This window comes from Chamaea fasciata, unplaced genomic scaffold (genome assembly GCF_029207755.1).
Source record: "Chamaea fasciata isolate MVZ Bird 193981 ecotype frontalis unplaced genomic scaffold, bChaFas1.0.hap1 SCAF_7, whole genome shotgun sequence".
Classification (NCBI taxonomy): Eukaryota; Metazoa; Chordata; class Aves; order Passeriformes; family Sylviidae; genus Chamaea; species Chamaea fasciata.
This window is the reverse complement of record NW_027094092.1, coordinates 41,822,003-41,846,108: the sequence shown is the minus strand read 5'-3', so window position 1 is coordinate 41,846,108 and position 24,106 is coordinate 41,822,003. Positions and strand designations below refer to the sequence as shown.

Sequence of the window (24,106 nt, the reverse complement as noted above, 5' to 3'; positions counted from 1 at the left end):
TCTAATGTTGACAGCACTGCCCATTCCAGATAATTCCCAAAGGGAACATGGGGCAAACAAGCTCTTGATCGGCAGTCTGATCTGATGTTTAACAGCTGTTATTCAGGGGAGGGGAAGTGCCTTTCAGTACACTGAAAAGAATGAGCATTCTTAAATCACTGAAGAGCTAAGGAAATTAGGTAGTGGGCTATTACTCAGCATCAGAAAAGTGTATGGTGTTTTAATAAGAAGTAGCATCAGATCCTTCCCCTAAAGATGTTACATCCCTTGCCCTGCAGGGCAAATGAAAATAAACAGTGCTAAGAAGGATGAAAGCAGGGTTCCTAACCCCAAACACATTGCTACAATTTACATCATGTACTAAAGTACAGAGTGGAATTTCACTTCTTTTTTATCCCTGTTCTCAGAGGATAAGGTCATTTACTGTCAGAAGACACCAAACGCTTAAGTTAGGAACTCAAAATGAGCCATCAGCCAGAAAACACTAGTGATAATATGTGAAAGACCACCAAGTAAGCAAGAACAAAGCATGAGGAGAGAACTAAGAAGTAGGCAGAGTGTCTGACCTGTTGTAATGAAGTATGATTCAGTCAAGATAAATCAGAGGTGAGTCTTGCTTCATGTAGGATGGATGTCTCTGTAGTATCAAAGGCAAATCCCCAAGCATGCTGATCTTTAAACAGCTGACTGGTTTAGCCATGCATGACTAATGAAGTCTATGCAGATTTATTTTCTACACACTAGCAACCTCTTGCTCTCTGACTCAGTAAGTAAGTTGGGCACATTAGAAACAAATGGGCGATAATTGAACATGAACAATGAAGAATGTTTCTGTAAGTAAATCAAACTGAGTTTGTTGGCATTGACATTAAAGGAGGTCATGAATTCTGGACAAAAATTGGCCCAGATAGTAAAAAACACAAAATACTGAGACAGACTGAACAGGGTTCATCTCCCAACAAGGAGTCTGAATCCTGCAATGGAGAGCACGAACTGTAACTGCTCAGTGATTCTCAAAGTTTGGGGTGCAAATGGCCCATGAGCACATCAGAATAAAGCCATCATCATAAAGGAAGGGTTACTTATTTAGCCATTTGCCCTGCTAGTAGTGTCTTCTAATGACTATTCAGCTATGCTATTAAAGCAGGTGTGAGGAAAACCAGTTCTGCCACTGCAACCTAGTGTACAGACTATGCTCCAGAAGCACCAATACACTTTCATACTCATTCACTTGCTTTGTAGGGTGCAAAAAAGAAGGACATTAATGAAGAGGGAGGGGCTTGCTCTGACAGCCTTGGTATCTCACACATCTGGGGCTAAGGTCAGTTTCAGTCTTCCTTAATCAATAAAAAATACTCTGTGCTTTACTCTAAAATATTGGTCTTAGATATGTTTTGCTAATTTTGATATCCTTCCTTTTATGTCAAGTAACAACAAAGATTTTGGCTAGTAAGCCTCACTCACTGTGATTACATAATTGAAGTTATCAAAGGCTCTTCTTGTGATGGAACAGAGTCACCATAGCTCTCTTTCCCTCTAATCTTTCCCTCCACCCAATGTGATTCACATAAAGACAGTAAAAGCATGTAAGTTATGCATCACACGGAAAGGGATTGGGAAAAAAAACCACAACTTACTGCACAAAAAACCCCAACAGCCCTGTATATTTCTTCTCTTCCAGACAAAAACCAGCATCACTCAGCCAAGCAATCTCATTGGAAGATTACTTATCAACAGGATCCTTGAAAAGCATGGAGATTGGAAGCATATGAAGATACCAACACAAGAGGACAAAAAGCTTGGGCTGCCTTTTCTCTTTACCAATAAAATGGAAAAGTTGGTTTTAACCCAGGTGTTTTAAACGAGGCTATTACAACACAAAGTTTATAAATAAATGGATAAATAAACCCTCTAAAAAGCCCATCAATACTCAGCAGATGGATTTAACTGTTTTCAACAACATAAAACCTGTTTGAAAAGGTGTTTTATACTCTGCTTGCACTAGTCATTGCAGCAAATCATTGATTTTTCACAGGCAAACGTCTCCACTACTACATACTTGTGTTACCTTGGCAATTGCTCTTGGAAAGCTTGACCCTCAGTGTTATTCATCTGCAAGAGGCACTAAGGAAAAATCAGCATTTTCTATGATCTAGTTTGACATGGATATACCATTTTCATTAGCTAGATTGCCAATGCCTCTTCTTATGCATTCTCTCTGAGCAGAAAATGTTATTGTTTGATCAGACAGACAAGAATGTGAATTAATTAAAGAATCTGTAAAGCTGTTCTTGGACAATATTTTAAATACAGGTCACTTCTCAGGTAGATTGAAATGCTTAACTACCATGTTTTTCATCTCATATTATGGTTAACATTAACAGGATGGAGTTCACCTCAGATGCAAGACACTTCTCTAACACTGTGGGTTAGCTTTCCTTCTGCTACCTTACATGCTTAAACTTGCACATTTGAAGTCTAAGCAACAGCTTGGCATGCCAGGGTTGTTTAATATTTGTAATATTAACTGCAATACACTAACACTGAATATCTTTACAAAGTCTGCCCTGGTAAATAATAAAAAACCCCAAACGTAAATCACCCCTACCAATAGTTAATTTGGGATAATCGGAGATCATCAAGAATAATTGAAGAGAACACTATACTTTCCATTTATCTGTCTCAGAGGCACAGAAATATTCTTCATCAAACACATGAAAATGCAAATTTCCAGTGCAGACACTTGATTAACAGAAGCAGAAAGGCAAAAGATGTACAGTAAGTCAGCCTTTTGCTATCATTTTCATTGTGTAAAATTCGACCTGTTCTATTTACTTCAATACTCCATATTCCCACCAATTGCTCATAAGGTAGAAATAGCCATCTTCTAAATTATTAGAATGAACTGCTGTGGCCAAAAAAGCATTATACCAAAGAGCCTGATGCATTTCAAAATAAAAGGCCTCAGGTTACACAGAAGGGATCTCCACCTGCCATTACATGCACTAAAATCCAGTCTAGAGTATTTGCTTCAATTGGTAGATGCCTGTATGTTTAGCATGATTAGCAACCATATCTAAAAGGTAGGAAGGAACAGGACTCAAGCCTTCTCAGCTACAAACACACAGTGTATCCTAACTCCATCAGGAAGTCAGGGGTACAACTATTTCCAATGTTGTGATACATGACAAAGACAAAAACAAACAAACAAAACCCAACAAAAAAATGTTATACGCACTTTTTGAAGGTCCAGGATGAAGTCTTGTCATGTTCCAGAAGGAGTCCACCAACTTACCTTTCCAGGTCATTTTGAAACCCACATCCTTCTACATGCATTTTTAAATTACCAGCCAGGTCTGATAACTGGAGGCTGGTTCCTACATTGCCCACAACACCCCCACTCGTTTCAAGCTCCCTTCTCTTCATCATTTCCAGCTACCAGCTCTAAAAAGCATCAAGAAATCCCCAATTACAGACATGGGAACCCAGCTCTTCCTGATGCTTCAGGGCCCATTCTAAGCCATTAGCAACAGCTTATCAAGGGCACTGCAGTTTTCTGGAGTTGTGAAGCGAAACGCATTAGAAATAAACCTCACAGTATCAATAATACAAGAGATTTCCTGGATACGTTTTAAATGCATCCCAACAGAATTCAAAGCAGTGTTTCTTTCACACGTTTGTGTGCCATGCTTAGCAAGTCTAAACTGATTGACTGAACAAGTAGTTTGAGAGTGAGAAAGTGGGTGTCCAATTGATAAAAGCAAACCAAAACAAAAATGCAAAAAATTGGCACCAGATCTTGTGACTCCAATATGAAATGCTTCTTCTGGACCCAAAGGAAACATTCTGAATTCCAAAGCAACCCAAAACCAGACACAGCATTACAGTCTATAAATCTGTGTCAGTAGTACCCTGTTTATACAGCCCCTGTCAAAGTATGAATGCTGATAGGCCTTTCCAATATCTGTTTGAGAGAAATATGCTGGAAGAAATGGGAGACCAACACAGACAACACTACATACTATGAGTGACTCAGAAAAGCAGGTATTTTGGCCTTCAGCAGAAATGGATTGTCACCATATGCTACACAGCTTGTCACATGTGTCCTCAGTTCAGTCACGTTGCAGAGTTTTAGGGGAAGGGTTGCAGATATGACAGTGCTGTGGTACCAATATTGCATGGACCTTGCTGGTACCACTAATTAAGTTTACCACAAATGTCTTAACAAAAAGCAGTTTTTTGGGGGTTTAAAATTTATACAGTCAGTGAACCAAATTATTGAAGCCCACTGTTATGCTTATTACAGCACTCATGATGTATTCCTTTGTTCCGTGCCTTGCAGCAAGTGAGGGAGAAGGGGGAAGTCACCTCAAATAAGAGAAGCAGGCAAATCGTAGAGCTGAAGTGATCTGTTCCCTCCAGGCAGGAGCAAAGGCCAAATCATGATGAGCAAAGGGAACATCAAAAAGCTGATTATCTGTCCTCAAAGGCAGATAGGGAGACTTAAGGGGTTTGTTCATTTTATCAGAGATCCTTGTAGAATTGGCCAAGAACATCCAATGTTCTGAGACTAAACAAATCAATACAGTAAGAAGCATAACTGTTCTGTTGTGCATTAACTGATCATTGGTTTTAAGTGAACATTCTTGCAAACACTACCCAGAATTTCAGCACAGAGCTAGTATTTCAGTAGAAGACTATCTAGAACATTAGTCATTTGACTTGTATTCCATGTCTTTTTCACCAAGATTTGAATGAAAATCTCAAAGCATAATTCATTACACAAAACCTAGACATTTTTTACCTATGAAAATATTATATACAGTATCTGAAAGTCATTCCTGGGTTCCCTAAACCAGGAATTCCATTAACATGAATTACCATCGGACCAGTAAAGTTAGCTTCCAAAAAGAAGAGGGAAAAAAAACCAAAAACACCCCAAAAATCAGCCAAATAAAAGCAATACATGCTGAATTGCATATTTTCATTTTAAGGGTAAAAAAAAATATAACTTGCTGTAGGCTTTAAAGAAATTTCCATTTGAATTTTACACTGGGAAAGTTGAATTGCAATTGAAAGAATAATGAATTGTGTTCTTTGTGGTCTCACATATCAGAACTCACAGGTCACCAATGCACTGAAAAGTCTACTTACGATCATTACACTGGCTCCCAGAATATGAAGTCATGGAGCAATCACAGGTGAAGCCTTCCCATTGCTGATTACAGATGCCCTGATTCGCACAGGAATCTTCCTGGCAGGTAGTGCTCGGTCCTAGGGAAAGGATGACATGAAAAGAGTGAAATTAAGCTGAGGGAACCACTGTGGTCAGGCCCTCAATAGCTTCCATTAATCACTACCACTACCATCAGGATCCTCATGCAGAAGAGAGAAAGCACTAACCAAACACTGTTCCATTCCTGGACGTGCAAGAAACTCAGGTAAAAAGAGCACAAAGACAAGTTTACACCTCACAACAAAAAAGCAAACTGTAACACAGAGCAAGGAAGAGGGAACAGCAACATATTCTCTCTTAGGCAGGCCAAACTTATATGTTCCCAACTTGCTCAAAGAATTTTACAGTAAAATAGGGGGTGATGCCAGGCAAACAAACATGGCCAGGTTGTTGTGCTTCCCTAGAAGTTTGATCCCCTTATAGAAATGAAAGCTAATTCATAGGCCCAGGAACAACATCTCATCATACCCAAAGAACTGATAGTGTAGATTGAAATTGAAGTTTTGAAGCCTCAGCTGGCTACAACTTGGCTTTATAGGTTAATAAAAGTCAGCCAAACAAAAAACCAAACACTCTGACCTATTACATAGGTTCCTCTGGAAACATGCTAATAAAGTCTTCAGAAGAGAATTACATTTCTTCACAACACTTCTCTTTTTGGACTGCTTTCCATGTTTTTTGTGGAAGCAGAGAAGGAAGGAGCCACTACTAATGGAACAGCCTTTCATTGTTCTGTGATTTGCAGCTAAAAGTTGCTGTCCCACTCAGATAAGCCTTGCAAAGAGAAAATTCAAGCAATAGGCAAAAAAGTAATCTTCAGATCAGAGAGACTCTGAATGACAGCTACTATGTCATCCACAAGGAGGTAGCTGGATTCTGAATCATCTGAGAGCAGGCATGAAGCTGCAAGTCATAGATTACAAGAACATGAGTTTACAATTTACTTCCTGGGAAAGCATTTTATATTCAGCATTCTAGACAAAGGTATGTTGCTCCTGTTGTGCAGGATTTTAAAAAAAAGTACATATACATTTGACATACCTACTATGCTATATCCTGTATGTTTTGGAAAAGAAGAAATGAAAGAAATAAAGCAGATAATAAAGGATCGACTGGCTAGGCTGCCTGAGATCAGTTCATTAACCACTTCCAGTCTAGGAGAATACTATAAGAGCAAAGTAACAACTGTTCAACCCATCCCAGGATCTTTCTTCACAGTCTTTGCTAGCAACAGCAATTCCACAAGACTCAATCCTTCTCCTTATTTCTTCATCACATTAACACTACCATCTGTATTTTACAGATTAGATAGGATAGACAGCATTTTAAAATATTTTAACATAAAATGAAATCCTTCAACTTCCGTTGGACATCATCCACAGTGATTTCACTAAATCCCATTATTATTCAGCATTTTTGATATTGAGATTGCACACCTGGGCAATTCCATATTTACAAGCCCTTGTAGAACCCACATCTAACTTGAAGTCCCATGTCAGGCCATGAGCCTCTCAAGAATTCAACCACCAAGCCAGGAATGGACCCTTAAAGCTTTGGTGCAGATTTTCTTCTCTCCCCACCAGATCATCTTTCCTCACTGAAAGAACAGAATGGATAAATTTCAGTAGTTTTTCAGCTATCTGCTTTTCTTTACATCTCTCCAACAATGAGAATGAACGTGTGGCTCAGCAAGCAGAGTTTGGCTGAATGTTAACAAAAACCTGAGCTTCTTCCAGAATTTATTACACTGTTAAAAAAAAACAAAACCAAACAAACTTCAAAACCTCTAGGTAGAAACATAAAGTGTGCTTAATAGAAGTCAACAACAAAATCCCTGAAGGAAAGTTCACCTATTGAAAAGAAGTGACAGCAGCAACCACAGCAAGAAAACCCCTTGTTGCCATGCTGAAGGAAAGTTGAGCAGCACTTTTCAACACTTCTTCCCTCCCCTCCGCCTCTTCTTCCCACCCACCTGACTCTCATTTGCAGCCATATGAATCCCAGTGGTCTCAGTGGCACAGTGTGAAATTAACAGATCACTACTAGATTAGAACAGAGCTGACAGACTTTTCAGCGTGGGCCGGCAGGCACATGTATGTACAGGCCTCCCTCCTGCTTTTACTCTTGTAAAAATCATGGAAATAAATATATATACATGTGCATCAGGTTGTGGTCTGATACCTGCTTCAGACTTACTCTGGCCAAGCAAAAGAAGGGATAACTTTTAACCATTTGAAATAGAATATTAGTTGTCATTTTGCCTAAAATGTCTAAATTATCCTAGAATAAGGAATGAAGAACTGATACCTCTCCTGCACATTACTATCCCACTATCTAACCTCAAACATGAACGCCAATACTCCTAGAGGTGTAAACAAGCAAGACATCTATACCTATATTTTAAAAATTAAACCAGAAAGCAACTGTGACTCTATGCAAACTTGCTACAGTATCATCTATAAAGACCATTACACAGAAGCAGAGCAGAACACCATTTTCAATGTTTCTCCACTTTTCCTTCATTCTTCTGAGAACGCTTTAATCAGTAACTGGACTTGACAATGGGCATATCCTTTGTCTACATGCTGCAAGAGAAATTACTCTATTCAAGGAATAAGACTGCTTGAGGCCCAGTATCTGTGGCTTGAGGTCTTAATATGATAGAGCCCAAAGAGCCAAAGTACTTTAATTCATAGCCTGCATTACGGTAGCTGAACTGTATTTAACAGAAACCAACTGTGAAGAGGGGAACAGCACTTTCAGCAGCCAGAGGGGAGGGGGGGGGGAAGAAAAAAAAAAACAAAACCACAGCGATGAGCAATTTTGAAAGCCTGACAATACCACAAGGAAGCTTGAAGCCTGATCTGCCATCTTTAGAGTCAGTCGTGACAGCACAGCATAGATGCTGGGTACTTGGCCTCACTTAGTACTATGGGCCATTTGAATCATAAAAGGATCTTTGTCTTAGAGAGTTCATCTACTCCTGTTGCTAACAGTCATTGCCTGATGTCATAATCCTCTGTGGCAACAGAATTTTCTTCAGAGCAACTAATAGGGATGTCACAGGGAATTATGATTTTGGATTAGGGAGCAAAGTGACAGAAGCACAGGAAGGATTATAAAACATGAAGATTGTGTTACCACGCACATGCCCTTTAGTGCTAACGAACAAGGAAAGAAGATGACAAACAACTTTATATATAAAGCAGTAGAATTGTTTCTAAATTACCAGTGCCATCAGGACTCAGCTCTATTTTTAATCTCATTCCTCTGGCAACACTAAGAGCAGACAAAGTATTTAAAAGCAAAGTTTCAGAACTAGTCTTCACATAATAATCTGAGATACCTCTGATTTTATTGTCTGTAGCTGAGCTTGGCGCATTGCCTTCTTCATGCCACATGTACAGTGAAAAGAGGAGTAAATGGGCAGTAGATATCAAGTAAAAGTGGAAAAGTCCCCAATGCGGAAAAGCAACCTTCGTAGCAGAAGCATGCCTTGCTGTGTCTCTTCCTGTCCAGGCTAAGCCTACCAACAGAGGCATCTCCTTTGGAACATGAAGTGGCAAACCAGGATTTATCAACAATATCCTTTTTATCTTTATGTCTTCATCTCTAATTTTTACTGGAACAGCTAGTATCTGAGGACTTTCAGGATCTGAGATTTCTTGGGAAGGTCTCCCTCCCTGGGAATGAGACCTGTACTACACTTTTCTTCAGCTACCTATCCATATGTATTGTTTGTTTATTAATTTTTCTAATAAGTATTTGAAGAAAATCACCTTTGAAGAGTATAACAGCCTGACCTCGTATCTGTATTCTGCTTAGACAAATTGCTTTGTCTACCCTCTTTCCTACAATATCAGTTGTATGGTACATTTCACTTTGTCCTGAAATTAAAAAAAAAAAAAAAAATTCTACTGCTGCATGTTGCTAGAACTTCCATGTTTCACTGGCCAGAAAAGTCATTTCTTCTGTATCTTTTGAAAGCTCTTTGCAGGAAAAGGAACTTGAGAAATAAAAGACAGTATTGCATTAATTGTTTTTTCAAGTTACAGGTGGAATAAGTTTATATAGCAGCTTCAGGATTATAACACAACTGCCTCATGCTTTGAGCATGACGAGCAATAAATATTAAGATAAGCAAACCATTATTGGTCTTGCACACAACACCCTCCTCCACTCACCAAAAATTCACTCTTTTTGAAGGGATTCAACCATTTGTGTTAACGTTATTGTTTCAATATGATGATGATCAGCAACAGGGGGAGTTCAATGACAATATGGTTCCATTTTCATTCTTTATCTCTCTAAATGCTCTCATCTTTTCTCCTTGTATCTTCAGAGATGTTAGGCAGCAATAGGAAAGTAATATACACAAGATATCTTTACAGCCTTTGCAGAATAAGGTGCTTCTTTAGTCCTATAGCTCCTAAATTACAAATGCCATCCAGCACTGAAATATCTCTACCACCACAAGTCAGACATTACAATCAATTTACACCTTTGATAAATCTACACTCTACTTCTGTCAGCATTCCTCTTTCATAACGAGAGATAGTCAGCCCTTTTTAACTCAATCTGCAGTAGCAGTTCAGCTCAGAGAGGCATCAGGTCTTGGAAACCATATGCACCAGGCAGAAAATAAACCTGTTCCAGGACTCACTCCTCCTGCAGGTTAAGTAGAAAACAAAGTTATTTCCAATAGTTTTCCAATGTTACAACAATTTGGAAAACTAGGGTTTTTTGGGGGAAAAAGTGAGCAAAATTAAGTCTGAATCTTATGGAACCATCACTTTATGGGATGGACCATACCACATATACTGTAACTGCCAAATACATTTTGGTGGTACATCAGCACTTATTTTGCACAAATGCAAGAAACTAAATTATAGTCACCATTCAGTGCGTGATTCAAAAAGTTAGATCCTGTATTTTGAGTCACAGATAGCAGAAAGCAGGAATATCACAGACTAATATAGCAAACCAGAACCAGAAACCAAACAGATTTTCAAGGATTGCAAGGCCAGCTCTTCAAGCTCTCAGTTTCATACTTTGTTAAGAACTCATCATCCCTTTCATCACCTAAATAAGGTTAGGCATCTGTCAGGTTCCATATTTAAAGTTACTCATTGTCAGAAATAACTCAAAAGGCAGCATTCTTCTGTCCTATGGAAAAATGTAGCCATTTTCTTCAGTGCCTCAACAGAGCCTGAATACTTCACCCACCTGATATAAGTCATCGTGCTGAGTCTTTTTGTTCCAAGTAAGTGGAACAACTAAGTGGCTGGTCTGAAAACTTCAGGAACTGGGACTAGTTAAAATAACAAACATGCACAAATTTCCTCTCTCTCAAAGAAAGCACATCTATCTCAAGATTACAGAAGCAGGGAATCAAGCAGCAAGGGCCATCCATAGAAATGGATCTGCAAAGTGGTGGGATTTCCTTCCCTGCAAAGAAACCTGGCATATACCTATCTTCCTCTCTCTTGCCACCCTTCCACTCTCCATTTCTAAGTAACATAAAAGGTCATGAGCAACATGCTTATACACATGCAGATGAGGGAAGAACCAAAAAAGGCCAAAAGATTAAAAATCCCAACCCTACAACAAAAAGTCAACTGCATAAAAGGGAGTATGCCTGCACATAGAATGCAGCAAGGGACAGGGAGATGTGAACGAAGCAGAGGAAGCAAACAGCATTTGAACATTCAGAAACAGAAACTAAAAGCATAAAGGAAAATTGAAAGAGCTGTACATGAACAAGGAAAATCAGAGTACATTGGAAAAACATCCTTTCTTACTGCAAATCACAGCAATATAAAAGAATCACAGAATAGTCTGATTTGGAAGGGACCCACAAGGATCACCAAGTCCAGCTCTTCAGTACGAGGTGTCATGGCCTTTCCTGAAACAGCCAAACTTATTTAGCCAAGGTTGGTTTCCTGAAAAGCCAATAATCAATTCTATGACTCAAGCCAAATGTTTCCTCTAAGGCTTCAGTGTAATCACGTCTCTATCTGAAAGGCAAATATTCCTATACGGTTAAGACCTCTGTAAAAAATTGAGCTTGAGATGGAATATCTTCACAGCTGTAATATCCCTTTGGTTCTGAGGACTCTGGAAAAATCAAAACAATATGTCTCTTTGTTCAAGAAGTGCCTGTTTGTGATGTATCCACTCCAATAAACATCAAAAATCAAGCTCAGGAATTCCTGAGCATGCATTCTGAACTCTGATGGACACATAACTGACTATAGAGAACAACAGTGGCTGTGACAAGAGAGAGACAGTACTTGCTGATGTCTAATTTTTTTTTCAGATCTCATCTTTTACCCCTTTCATTTACATAAACTTCAGAAATTCCCTAGGGGCAGCACCTCTCTACATCACTCACCTCTGTAAGACAGAGTACTTCAACCTCTTACACTTGGGAACAGGTCAGAGATGCCAACAAAACGTAGTTGCAGTTAGATGCTCCACATGCATAAAGCAAATGCATCACATTAATTTCTGTCTACCTCAAGGCTGTCAAATATTTCAGATTCAATGTCTCGTATGGATCCAACTGCTAAAATTATCTCAGACTGTCAGTATCATTACCTGTTGGGTGAGAGAGTATCTCTAAATATGCTTCTGTCAACAACTGCCACAGTGATAAACTGTTTGCCTACTAAAACATCCTTATTCCTCCAAATTTATTTTTATCCTTTTCTACTGAGCCATAGAACACCAAACTCTACTTAAAAATACAGATGATATCCTGAAGGAAAGGTAATGGCTACCTGCCTATACCTGGTATACAGAACAAGCATACTTTAATTTGAAAATAGCATGTATTACATTGGATGAGGTCAGAAATATCACCAGGTCTTCATAAGTAAACACAGTGAATAGAAAAGGAGTTTATGAATCATGTGATTAAAGCTACAAAGCCTTAATTTCAGAGACATGTAAAAATTCAGGAAATCTCCATCTCAGAGGGTGAAAAAGGTCTCACAACAGAACCTTAGACATAAAGCGGCTTAAACATAAAATTTGAAGGTGACTACGATGATCCCCTAACAGATGCCATCTGTGGCTTCAGGACTGCTAAACAGAGACACATTTTTTCAATGCCTCTGACTTCCCCTCATACCTGAGATCATTATCTCCTTCTCCATTAAAAAGGAGGAGCAATTTTTTAACTTTCATGGCATTCCAGAATAAATTAATTTGTAGTCTATATTGCAGTCTTTACCGATGGATTGGGAAGTACACTTTCATTATGATATTTAAAAGGATTCACTTTCAGTGCCATGGAACACATCTCTCTGTTTATACTAGTATCAAAGACCTATTAATTTCTAATAGGCGTGTTTCCTTACTTATGCCCCAGGCAAAAAGTTTACAGGATCTCTGAGAATACCTGATTTTCTCCTCATTCTCACAAATGCTACTCAACCTACTGCATTTCTCAAATAACTCCTTGACCTGGTGACACAGCTCCTTGACAAGAACACACCTTCTCTGCAGAGGAGAGGACTTGGCGCCAGTTAATCAGAGAGGCACCAGGCACTCTGTACCACCAGGGCCCTGCAGACTTGTCAAAAGGTCTCTTTGGGGGAAAGCCTCTGACATTACTGGTGCAGCAACAGCCACTGGGGAAGGAGCTTTGTGGCACAGAACAAGTGTAGTGGTGGCAGCACTGACTGCTGAGACAGGGGACAAGGGGCCTCCTCATCCCCTCAGTGTTAACAGCTGCTCCCATGTGCTGCTCTCTGGTTCTGCTACTGTGCTGACCCTCCTACAAAAAGGAGCCCCTCCTGCCCAGATCATGGCTTCTAAAAAGCCATTCTAAATATTAAGGGAGCTTGTAGTTTAGGAATTTGGGGGTTGGGTTTTTTGGGGGGTTTGGGGTTGTTTTGGTTTTTTTTGGGGGGGGGGGGTGTCTGTTTGTTTGGGTTTTGTTTGTTTGTTTTGATTTTTTGGGGGTTTGTTTTTGTTTTTTATATTTTAAAATCCAGAAATTCCAGAAAGTTATTTCTGTGGGGTTTTTTTCAAAATCTAAATTTAAAAAAACCAAACAAACAAACAACCAAGTTTTACCGCCTAATCTGCCTCCTTAAGATCAGTACTAAAGAAACTAAGTCAGCTTTCTGTTTTTAAAAGCTCTGAGGGCCTTCAGTGTTTTGATGCACAGCAGCTATTTGCTTGATCATTAGGCTTTCCAGGAAATCAACTGGTGCTTTTATGGCTATTCAGAAATTGATACAGTCAAACCCCCCAGGTCAACAGAAGCACCTCCATTGTTTGCCATGTTCTTCTTCAACCCAGAATCCCCCTCCAGAGATGCTAGAGTTTGCCATTCTGTTCCTATCTTAGAGGTGTGACTGCATCCAGTAAAAGGCACCAAATGTTACATAAAAGCATCTTTCATTGAAACAAGTAATGGAGAAGAACAACCTTCTCTACCTTGCAGGTCAGCTTTGGTCAACTCAACTTTGTTAGCAAAGAAAAAAAAAAAAGCAAAGACAATAAACAACAGGTTAGTATAAAAGAAGATAAACCAGGGTACACATCACTTTGAATAAATAAAAACAACTGGTATAACTATCACAGCCAACATGCATAACCAAAACACACAGAAATGACAACGTAAGCAACAAGGGCACAGAGGGACAATGACTACATTAATGCAACCAACAAACAACAAAACCAAATAAAAAGAGAAGAAATGCATTTCATTCATGCACGCACAAAATCATAAAATTTACAGATAATACAAAGAGAAGAAAAAAAATCACATTCTTTAACCCATGTCTCAGCATTTAAAATAATTTTAGAGAGATTTTGTCTTATTTGAGAAATACATAGAATCCATTTAAGCAAAGAAAAAAATCTATTTGACTTTCAGTACCTCAGTAAAGTACATATTTATTTAGTTTGTTTGGCTTTTTGTCCAAAGTGGATTTATTGCCAGAAAACCACAGAGGACTGATAACTCTATAAGACAAAAATTTCTATTTATCCAAAGAACTGATCTCGACACTGGATATAAGTGACAGTAACACCTTGCCCCCTCACAAGCTGTCACCTGCTCATGGATTTCAACACATCCTTAAAAAAAACTTACATCAACAGGCAAGCAGACAGCTCAAGCTTTAGACCCATATAGTCTTAATCAGTCATCAGAGCAATCAAAAAAACAGAGAGTACCAGCTCATTATTTCACCTAGGTCAGAATGATCTTGTTACCTGTGGTAAAATCATAGTCCACAAGGGAAAAAAAAAAAAAAAAAAATCATAGATCTACTAAGTCTGACTGTCTAAAGATCCAAATACACTTACTGAAGTACATTAAAAGCAAAACAATACCATTGATGTTCTTCCATGTAGGCACAGGGTTTCTTTAATTTTTTTAAAATTTTGCTTGGTTTGATTTTTTTGTTTCGTTGGTTTTTTAATTTTGTTGGTTTGGTTTGATTTTTCTAATGGAGTCAGTACACAAGGAAGCCACATAGATTTTTGGGATGTTATACCTTAATTCTAAGTTTTCTCTTTCAGAATGGGAAAAGTAGAGGACAAAGATGGGAGCACAGGCAGAACTTCCTGAATCCCCTGCCTCTGAAGGTTTAATATTTCTATTACACAGCACAATATGAACAACAAAACACCAAATCATCAACCTCATTGCTCAAAAGATGGATATTTAAGAAGCGCATACTTACATTCTTAACCTCTTCTTAAAAAGTTCTAATATCACAGCTGATACTTAAGAAAGATTGGTAGCTCTCCTTTCCCCATTGTCTTCTTTTATATTTACAACCCAATAAATAAGAACTGAAACATGCAGATGCCATTTCCTGTGCTTCCTAAGAATTTTAACATTTTGAATCTTTGTTGTTTCACAGCCTATGAATGACTCAGCAGTTATCCTCCCTTTTGAGACAGTCAGAATTTTCTTTCCGTTTTTGAAACTGTTTTACTACATAAAGCTATAAAATCCCATTTTCCTTAAACAAAATTCAAAAGAAAGGGGAAGGGATTAAAGAGATAAGGATGTGTTTCTCCATGCATCATTTTCAACACATATTCTAACAAAGTAATTTCTCCATAACAAGCAAGTACTTTTCCTACTTCCCTGCACCTGATTTTCTTTGTAGCTGAGAGAAAAGCTCATATTTGTTCCATAAATCCAGTGGCACTATGAGAATAAAATACAAAAGCAAGGAAAAGGAAGGATGTCAAACCATCATAGAGCAAATTAATGCTCCACTCTTCAATGGACAACCTTTGATTCCAGAGAGAAAGTGAAGTATGACCAGATTTTAAGTTTCTCTACTGAGCAGATGAAGGGTGAAATCCTTTTTGACATTATCCTGCTGGGAGATTTTAAGCATGAGATTAGATTTGCTGTTTTCCACATACTGCTTAGTATGCAAAATGTGTTACTGATTATCCAGCCTGTATGTGTCATTCACACTTTTTATGCACCAGTGAATTCCAAAGGTTAACTACACTGTTTCATGGAAAGTAGGAAGATTATGATTTTACTGTGGGATCTGTAAAGAAGATTAAATTAGGACCAAAAAAAGTCCCAAAACATCTGGAATAGTGTCAGCCAGTTTAATAATAATCAGTCTCCTTTGTGAGAAGCTGTTAGCGGAACAGGTGAGGTAGAAGCAACATCTCTAAAGCACATAGAAAACTACCTTACCGAAGAAATAAAATGTCCTTTAGCCACTGCTGTTAGGTTTTTTTGGCTGGGCACAGGATGGGGTGAAAATATTTAGAACATGCAGCTGAATTTCAGGTAGCTCTAGTGCCCATGGTGAGCACTATATGAATGTCCAATGAAAAAAAGGAAAAACACAGGAGAACATGTGGCAAATCAACAAAGAGATGAAAAAGTGTCTGAAAGGCAGAAAGTACTCATCAATATTGAGGACATCCTCTTTAAACTATACAAAAGGTTGGACATCTGCTTAACTTTTTTAAGGACCACTGAGAAAAAAGCAGTCAATCACTCAGTCTAGGTTTTTGTGGGTGGAATAAACTGATCCATTTACCTAGTAGTAAGACCAGAAACAAGGAGTTCAGCAAGAAGAACTTGTTTGAGAAGTCAAGAAGTAAGAAAAAGCTGAGCTGAAGTTTAAATTGTTTACTTTAAAGAAGGGAAAGAAGGTCACCTGGTACAAATTCTTCTATCTACCAACTCTTCATATACACCATGGTGCAGACATCTTTTCTCTCAAACTGTGCATATCTGATGTGGAATAGTCTATATTACTCAAACTCAGGAGTAAAAAGTTTCCAACTATCCCTCATAGGCTGTTGAGATACAGACTAGAGAAAACTACATCCTGGTAGAAGACTTTAATTTCTAATGCTTTGCTCGTGTCCAGGAGCCTCCACTCACAATTTCAAAGTGGTTTGCAAAACATAGATTAATTTCATACTTTTATCACAAATACATGAACACTGGAAGATGAATTTTATGGGTGGGGAAAGCAAGGCCCAAAGTAGGTGGCAGACTTGCCTTCAAGCTTCCACTAGAAAAGGCACTCCCACTTGAAGTCCTTTCTGAGAATTTGTCTCTTCAGTGTGTTTAGTACCCTCATGCAACACTGACACAAGGACCACTTAAGTCTTAACCACTTCCCTACTTTTGGTAGCTTTTCTCAGGCCCTCTCACCAATGCCTTTTCTGAGGTGGTGGTAAGGGGAACTGCCCTCTTGTTAGGTCAGAGATAGTGATGAAAGCTGCAGTAAGCACAAGAGATCAAGAAACTGTGAAAATGAACAAGTATATTGGTATCATGTCATTTTCCCTAAGAGAATATACTTATTCTTTTCAGAGCTGTGTGCAGCACACCTGAACATACCAAGGCAGCAAGGTGATTTCTGGCTTTGCCGCATCCCTTCCAGGGACAAACAAGCTGCCACTACAGATTCGACCAGACCTGTAAAATCTGTGAAGAGCTGCCTGTTGTACCTGAAAAATCAGAAATGTAGCGATTGCAAAAGACCAATGAAAATACACCAAACCACCACATGCAAAAAAAGAGAGTGTGTGATATGAAGCTTTAACTCCATAAACTCATTTGACATTTCAGACACTCCTGGGTTCTCGTCTTCCTGATAATCCCCCTTAAAATCCTTTGCCAAAAGCAATGGTACTACAGGACACACTGAAACACAAAACATGTCAGTGTGGTAGCTATCATCTTGTCAAACACACTGGTGATTGAACAATAGACTTGAAAAGATTAAATCATAAGTTTCTACAGCACACGTGGATGCTGCATGATACAAAAGGGAGCTGATATGTCACCTAACACAATGAAGAAGTTATTTAGTTGTGCTAGCCTAAACAAATCCCACCATGTATAATCTAAAGAAATTACAGCAATAGAAACGGTAGGACCTCAGAGGTAAAGTAATTCTTGCCTTAAGTCTTGAACTGACTGTTTTTTTAGAACTACTATACACTGTTAAACACCAGCCAATTTCAGTCTCACGGATGCCTGCATTTCAAGAGTGACTTGTATATATGACTAAGAATGTTTTGGAAGATCCCAAAGAAAAAGATGTCCTATAAACGCAAATTATTGAAAGTGCTTCCAGTTCAAGTAGAAGCCTTACTCATCACTGGAACACAGATAGTTCTGTGGTAGGTGTGTGCTGTGGTGCACTGGGATGCTGAATCATGCTTAAGCACAAGAGGAATGATGTGGTCAAGAAAATTCAATGGCTTACTCAAATTGAATAAAAGGAGATGGCAGCAGAACCACGACAATAAGGAATATTATTTTCCTATTGAAACTTGAGAATCTTAATTGGTGGTATGAAATAGGTTACTGAAAAACATGAACAGAGATAAAAAACACAAACAGAATGAAACAATATCACCCCTTTGTAGCGGTACTGGTGCATCTTAGCCAGGAAAGTGCTCTCTGCTGACCTACATCTCATATTCTACTGTTCTCAAGGCTTTCTTCCTCTAAATATTCTTTGATTTTGTCCTGAGATCAAACTGACAGTTTCTAAGAAAACAGCTGCCACATTGTAATCTCTGCCTCTGAATGCAAAGCCGTAACAAAAGACAAGCATTAGCAGAAATCTCTCACGTGACCTTCAAAAGACAAAATTCATATGTGGGAATGGAATAAGTATGTCTTTAAGCATGGACGCTTCCATCATGTATGTGATCCCTCTGCCTTTCATGATGAAACAGGGAGATGTCCAGCAAATCAACACACAGCACAACTATTCAGAGAAAAAGCCTGCAATTGTTAGTTAAAAACATATTTAAACATCAGGAAGCAGCAAGGACTATTTGGGACTTCTGCCCTTAAAAACATTGGGACTGCACCCAAAGTCACTTCAGATGGAAACAAACTAGGGAGACGTAAATAAGGCCTGAACAACCTTAGAGTTTTCCTTTCCTTAGAGAATGGGAGATAGGTGTGACTTCCACCGGCAGTTGTAAGAATAGGCACCAGCAGGCAGCGAGACAGATCTGAGATGAAGCCTTGAGCATTGTTATGATACAAAAAAATAGGAAAAAAAACCCAACAACAAATGTAACAGCTTTACAAGGACCAAATTCTCAGGTTTTTTTACTAATCCTAAATACGTTGGCTAAAAGAGCACTTTCCTCTTCAGCAGTTTCCTTGGTATTGAACAGGGACCATTTGGGAAGGTAGCACAGGCACAGCTTTCCAAGATCAAGTTCTTCCAAAGGCAGAACGGGGACCATCACTGACCCTATCACCCATTTTTTTAGGTCTCTTTTCTATTCTAAGTCCTGTTTGAAGGACTTTAGAAGAGAAGAGGAATTTGCATTCTGGAAAGTGAACCAATCTCTACGTCCAGGCAGCAGCTGTGCTGGTACCACACTGGCACACTGACAAAGTAAGTGCCACAAAGGGTGCTCTGAAGCACAAATGAACGGAATGCTCAAAACACCTTCCAAAGTATTTTAAGACTACTGGAATGCTAACAAATCACTCTGAGAAAAGTACTAGTAAGTAGTACCCCCTAGAGCCATCCTTTCCCGCTACTGAGGGTACCAACTCACAGGGGATAGAGCATATAAGAAAAGAACTGCTAAGCCATTCACAGACACTGTCAATTCTTAAGCTGCATTTGATAGACAAAAGTGTAGTGACGGATATTGCTATGGAAGCAAGCTAATGAAATGGACAGTAAGGTAAGCCAGTAAATGTACAGAGTGCAACAATGAAGCATGAAGTGAGTGCTGGAGAGGGGAACCTCTCTGAAATCAATTATACCTTCACATCCACGCTCAATCTGCCCACTGCGGTGCAGAGCATCATTGATGAGGTCAGGCAGACGCCCATTCAGGTCCACAGATGCCAGACAGCCCTGAAATCCATCACGTGAGGCCACCAGCTTGGGGAGGTTGCTATACATGCCTTGAGCAAGGCCAGCAATGTAGAGATCACCTAGAGCAGAGTGGGGTAAACATACAAGAAGGATGTTACACACCTTTTAGAATCACTTTTCTTGCCACCAAATGTGAATAAAGCAAAGTGAACACACGTTCAGAAAAAGTTAGAAACAGAGCAACGTATTGTGCAAGAAGTCATTTCTGCCTCCTTTACTACAAAAAACCAAAACAAACCCCAAAACTAACCAACCAACCAAAACCAAAACAAAACTAACAAAAAACCAAACAAAAACCCATCACAAAATCCCCTAAATAATTCCAGTTCTCACTGCTACCTAACTAGGAAAAACTGAAAAATGACAATTTCTGAAAAAGAAAAATATGACTTACTATTTGGCTACAAAAAGTTGTCAAATAAAAAAGACATAAATGAATGTGAAAGCCAAAATATGCAAAGTCCAGATTTACTGTTTGTTAACACATGGTTACTCCAGGTTTTCTCTTGTTCACTAGTTCAGCCCTGCAAGAATAAAGGGGGAATCTGTCAATCTTGTAGAGTTTACCTTTAAGATCCAGATTTTTGGCACCGTTGATAACCTGAGTGACCACTTTTGTGTCCACTTTTAAGCTGTGTGTGTTACTGTTGTCTCTGGTAATGACAACATTGTGCCATTGGTTGTCATTCAGAGGACGATCACTGTTGCCTTTGATAACATTAGGTCCATTTCCAAGGTCAAACACATAGTGTATATACCTGTAAACATAGCAAGAACTGGTTAAAATTCTGGAAGAACTCCAGCATTACTAAACCTTTATCAGCCAGGGCTGATAAATTAACTTTAAAAAGTCATGAAGGGAAATATCTCTGGGTTAGAAAGTTCTAATAAGTCAAAATATTAGCCATTGCTTTGAAAGAATATAGTTGTTTCCTTTTCACCAAAGTGTAAGGATTAGTATTTTGAGATGACAACATTTCAAATAATCAGATACGAACCGTCAAACACTCCTCTTTTTCACAAAGTTCTCTCAGATCCACAAAAACACTGTCTGAATATACAATCATTTTTTTAAAATTGGTAATATTGATAAATGTACTGGGGAGATACACTTATTTGGGGAATATATTCCCCAGGTTAATTCTGAGTTTTGAATAACTCCCATAAGAAGTTAATTGGGAAACTCACTTGAAATATTGTACTAAAATTCTCATGAGATCCTAGACTTATTCAAACAGTTGAAAAACAGTTAGCAAAGCTGTTGGCAAAAATAGAGACCCTAACAAAGACTGAAGTCATGGGAGTGTTACTCTGAATTATTTATATAGTTTAAACACAGAAATCCACCTGAGGATGGAAGAGAAGTATTCTACTTCAGAAAGGAAAAAAAAAAAAACAACACGACAACAAAATTCAACTCTCAACAGAGCACCAGGAGCTCATGACTGTTGCTTTTTTTATTACTCAATGTCCCACTTACAGAAGTATGGGCAAAGCCAAAAATGAAAACAGATTGAACTGCAATAAACAGGACTAGTAAGCTGTGGAAAACACGTGTAGTGTGACTAAATCATAAGAGATCAAAATTTGTTCAGCTAATAAAGGATTTTTTTCAATAAGCTATTGGTCTTCTGAAAAGAATGTAGCAGCTCAAAAGCAAGCTGAGTTCACTTTTCATCAAGCATCACCAGCAGAAATACAAATTCAGCAGCCCATATGTTTTTTCTTTTTCCTTCATTGGAGATGGCAGGAAAAAAAGTATTACAATGGGAAAAAAAAGTGTGGGAGGGAGTGGGGAAGAAGAAACATACAGAGCCCTCAGCATATCTCTTCCTCTGTGCTAATCTGCGAGGTTGACAAGACAAAATGTTAGTCTAACTATGTCCAAATGACTTAAAATACTAATGTTGCACACTGTAAAAATGTCCCTCCCACAGCCACAGGAGGAAGTCAGTGATAAAATCCAGAGTCTTAAGCTTCAGTGGTTTTGTTTAAATGCTTTGTCTTACAGCTCAGCAGAGAAAACATGAGTATCAGGTGAACTTCTCTTCATGCAAGCATTTTCAGCTCACCTATAAGAAAGTTTATCTATAAACTAGCTGGTAGAAAATAACAGAAAACCACTTACCCTTTGACTAGTTCAACTGCGATAAAGTCATTGCCATCACCACTGTTAAAGAGGATGAAACCATCAGCCGAGGTGGTCTTGAACTGAAAGAAGAGGTGCATGGATGTGTAAGCCTGTAAGGTGGCCAAGCTCAAGTAGCTGCTCTTAGTCTTGAATGTCACAGGGTCAGCTATGATGTTGCGGAGCCCAAAGCGTGCCTTCAGCTCGCAGTAGTCAATGTCACCATTCTTGCAGAGGTCAATGTAGAGCATCCCATTGAACATGAGGCTCTGGAGGTGGCCAATGAAGCTGGAGGGGATGACAGAGATGTACCGCTTCTCTGTCATGATCCCTGTCTCAATGTTGTGGAACTCCAAGCGGGTATGATCACCAACCATTGTGCCTGAAGGACAGAAACAAGGACGAATATTGGGGATCAGCAACAGATTATATGGAGCCCTTCACACTCCAGTTTCCACACTAATAGCTGAATTAAATCCTATCTGATCACTTTTTAGTAGCTTGTGAAAGAAAGGATGTATATAATCTTGGTGAAGAGGCTTGGTGGAGATGTGTGAGTGAAGCAGTTGCCAAAACCTAGCAGAAAAGACAGGCCCCTAAAAAGCCATGGGCAGCAAGCTCCGCACTTTTCCCTGTGCCTCACAGACTTTAAAAAAGTCCCTTAAAGCCTATGGTGATCTATTTGATGCAGCAGACCATCTGCCAAACAACTTGAATACTTCTGGAACAGCTTTTGCAAGTGCATTTCCTCAAAACACTTAATAAACATAGATTAATATAAATAGAGCAGTGAGAGAAGTGAGAAAAGTTATACAATTGCTGATGTTTATTCCTTTGTTCTCTCTTGGTGCCTGATGTTATTCCTCTTCTTTTAAGAGCACGGCAGGAGGGAAACACACAAAAATGCAACAAGTGAAAAGCCCTCCATACATTTAAATCATCAACCTACCACCTGGGCTATTTACCACATCATAACAAGATTTTAACTTCTCAAAATACCCAAGCTGATCAGTGTACCAAATACTTTTGTCAGACTCTTTGTACAGCATTATTATCATTAAGTGTGCTAGGCACCAGTGCAGACCAGAACCCATACAGACAGATGAAATACAACAGTATGCTCCAAAGACAAGTTGGACAACATCAGAATGAAAATCTTTCAGCCAATCTTATTTTAGCTCTCCATAGTTCTTCATTAAGGGAGTTTTTACTATTTGGTCACATGTGCAAATATTTTTTTCTACATGGGCCTTGGTGCATTTACTAAAGAGGAATGAATGAAATACTAAGAATTTAATTGGTTTCCTATAATTTACTGTACAACCACAATTCAAATTCTGCTACATTATGAATGCTATTATCTAGGCCATTATGTTTTCTCTCATGAAATTTTCTGCAGTTCTGCATTGAGTTTATGCAGCGTGGTGTTGGCTGTGGGGTGGCTGCAGGGCAGCCTCAGTGAGGAGAGGCCGGGGCTGTCCCATGCCTGACACGGCCTGTTCCAAATGGCTCCAACCTGCCCAGGACAGGGCACAGCTCAGCCCCCTGGCCAAGACAGTGGTGCCTGGGAGAAAACATGTAAGAAAGGACATAATGCGACCCACAAGAAACAAAGAGAAAAATAAAACAACTCAAACCGCTATGAACACCAAGGACTGAAAAGAGGGAGGGGGCATTCCAGGTGCCAGAGTGGAAATTCTTTGGCATCCACAGAGAAGATCATAGTGGTGCAGACAAGTACTGCAACTCATGGAGGACTCTTGTGCTAGAGCAGGTGGATATTTCCTGAAGGAGCTGCAGCCCCTGGAGAGCCTACACTAGAGCAGGTTTTCTGAAAGACGATAGAGACCACCCATGCTGGAGCACTTCATGAAGGACTGCATTCCATGGGTAGGACCCACACTGGAGCAGGACAGAAGTGTGAGGAGGAAGTAATATGAGAGAGGAGCTGTAATGGGCTGACCACAGCCACCATTCTCCACCCCCCTTCTCTGCCTAGTGGGGGCAGGTGGGAGAGGTAGGAAGAAGCAATAAAAGAGGGTGGCAGACACTGTTCTACTTTCTTGTCTTTATTTTTCACCATTCAACTCTATTTTTAATTGGAAGTACATTAAATTAATTTTCTCCAAATCAAGTGTGTTTTGTCCCTGATTATGATCACTGCACAGTCTTCTCTTTTAAAAGGTTTTCCAAAGAAAACAGCCACACTACCTATTGGTCCCTCTCATAACATTTTAACATGCTGGCCTAATTTACCAGGTTTGAAAACCAGAGGGAACACAGATATTTAAATTCACACTAGTTTTGTGAAATTCGACAAGTGAATAAGAATTGAAGACCTGAATATTTCCA

At 39.1% G+C, this 24,106-nt stretch overlaps 1 protein-coding gene across 1 annotated transcript in view; it reads right to left on the bottom strand.

Moving 5' to 3' along the window:
• The window catches only part of NRXN3 (neurexin 3), a 980,761-nt gene that overhangs the window by 511,211 nt on the left and 445,444 nt on the right, over window positions 1-24,106 (bottom strand). Inside the window, exons 14-17 of the mRNA XM_066188590.1 lie at window positions 21,755-22,136; window positions 20,194-20,384; window positions 19,512-19,685; window positions 5,155-5,274 (exon numbers count right to left, since the gene is read on the bottom strand). Of these exons, the coding sequence (XP_066044687.1) occupies window positions 5,155-5,274; window positions 19,512-19,685; window positions 20,194-20,384; window positions 21,755-22,136 (867 nt within the window). The remainder of the gene's footprint in view (window positions 1-5,154; window positions 5,275-19,511; window positions 19,686-20,193; window positions 20,385-21,754; window positions 22,137-24,106) is intronic.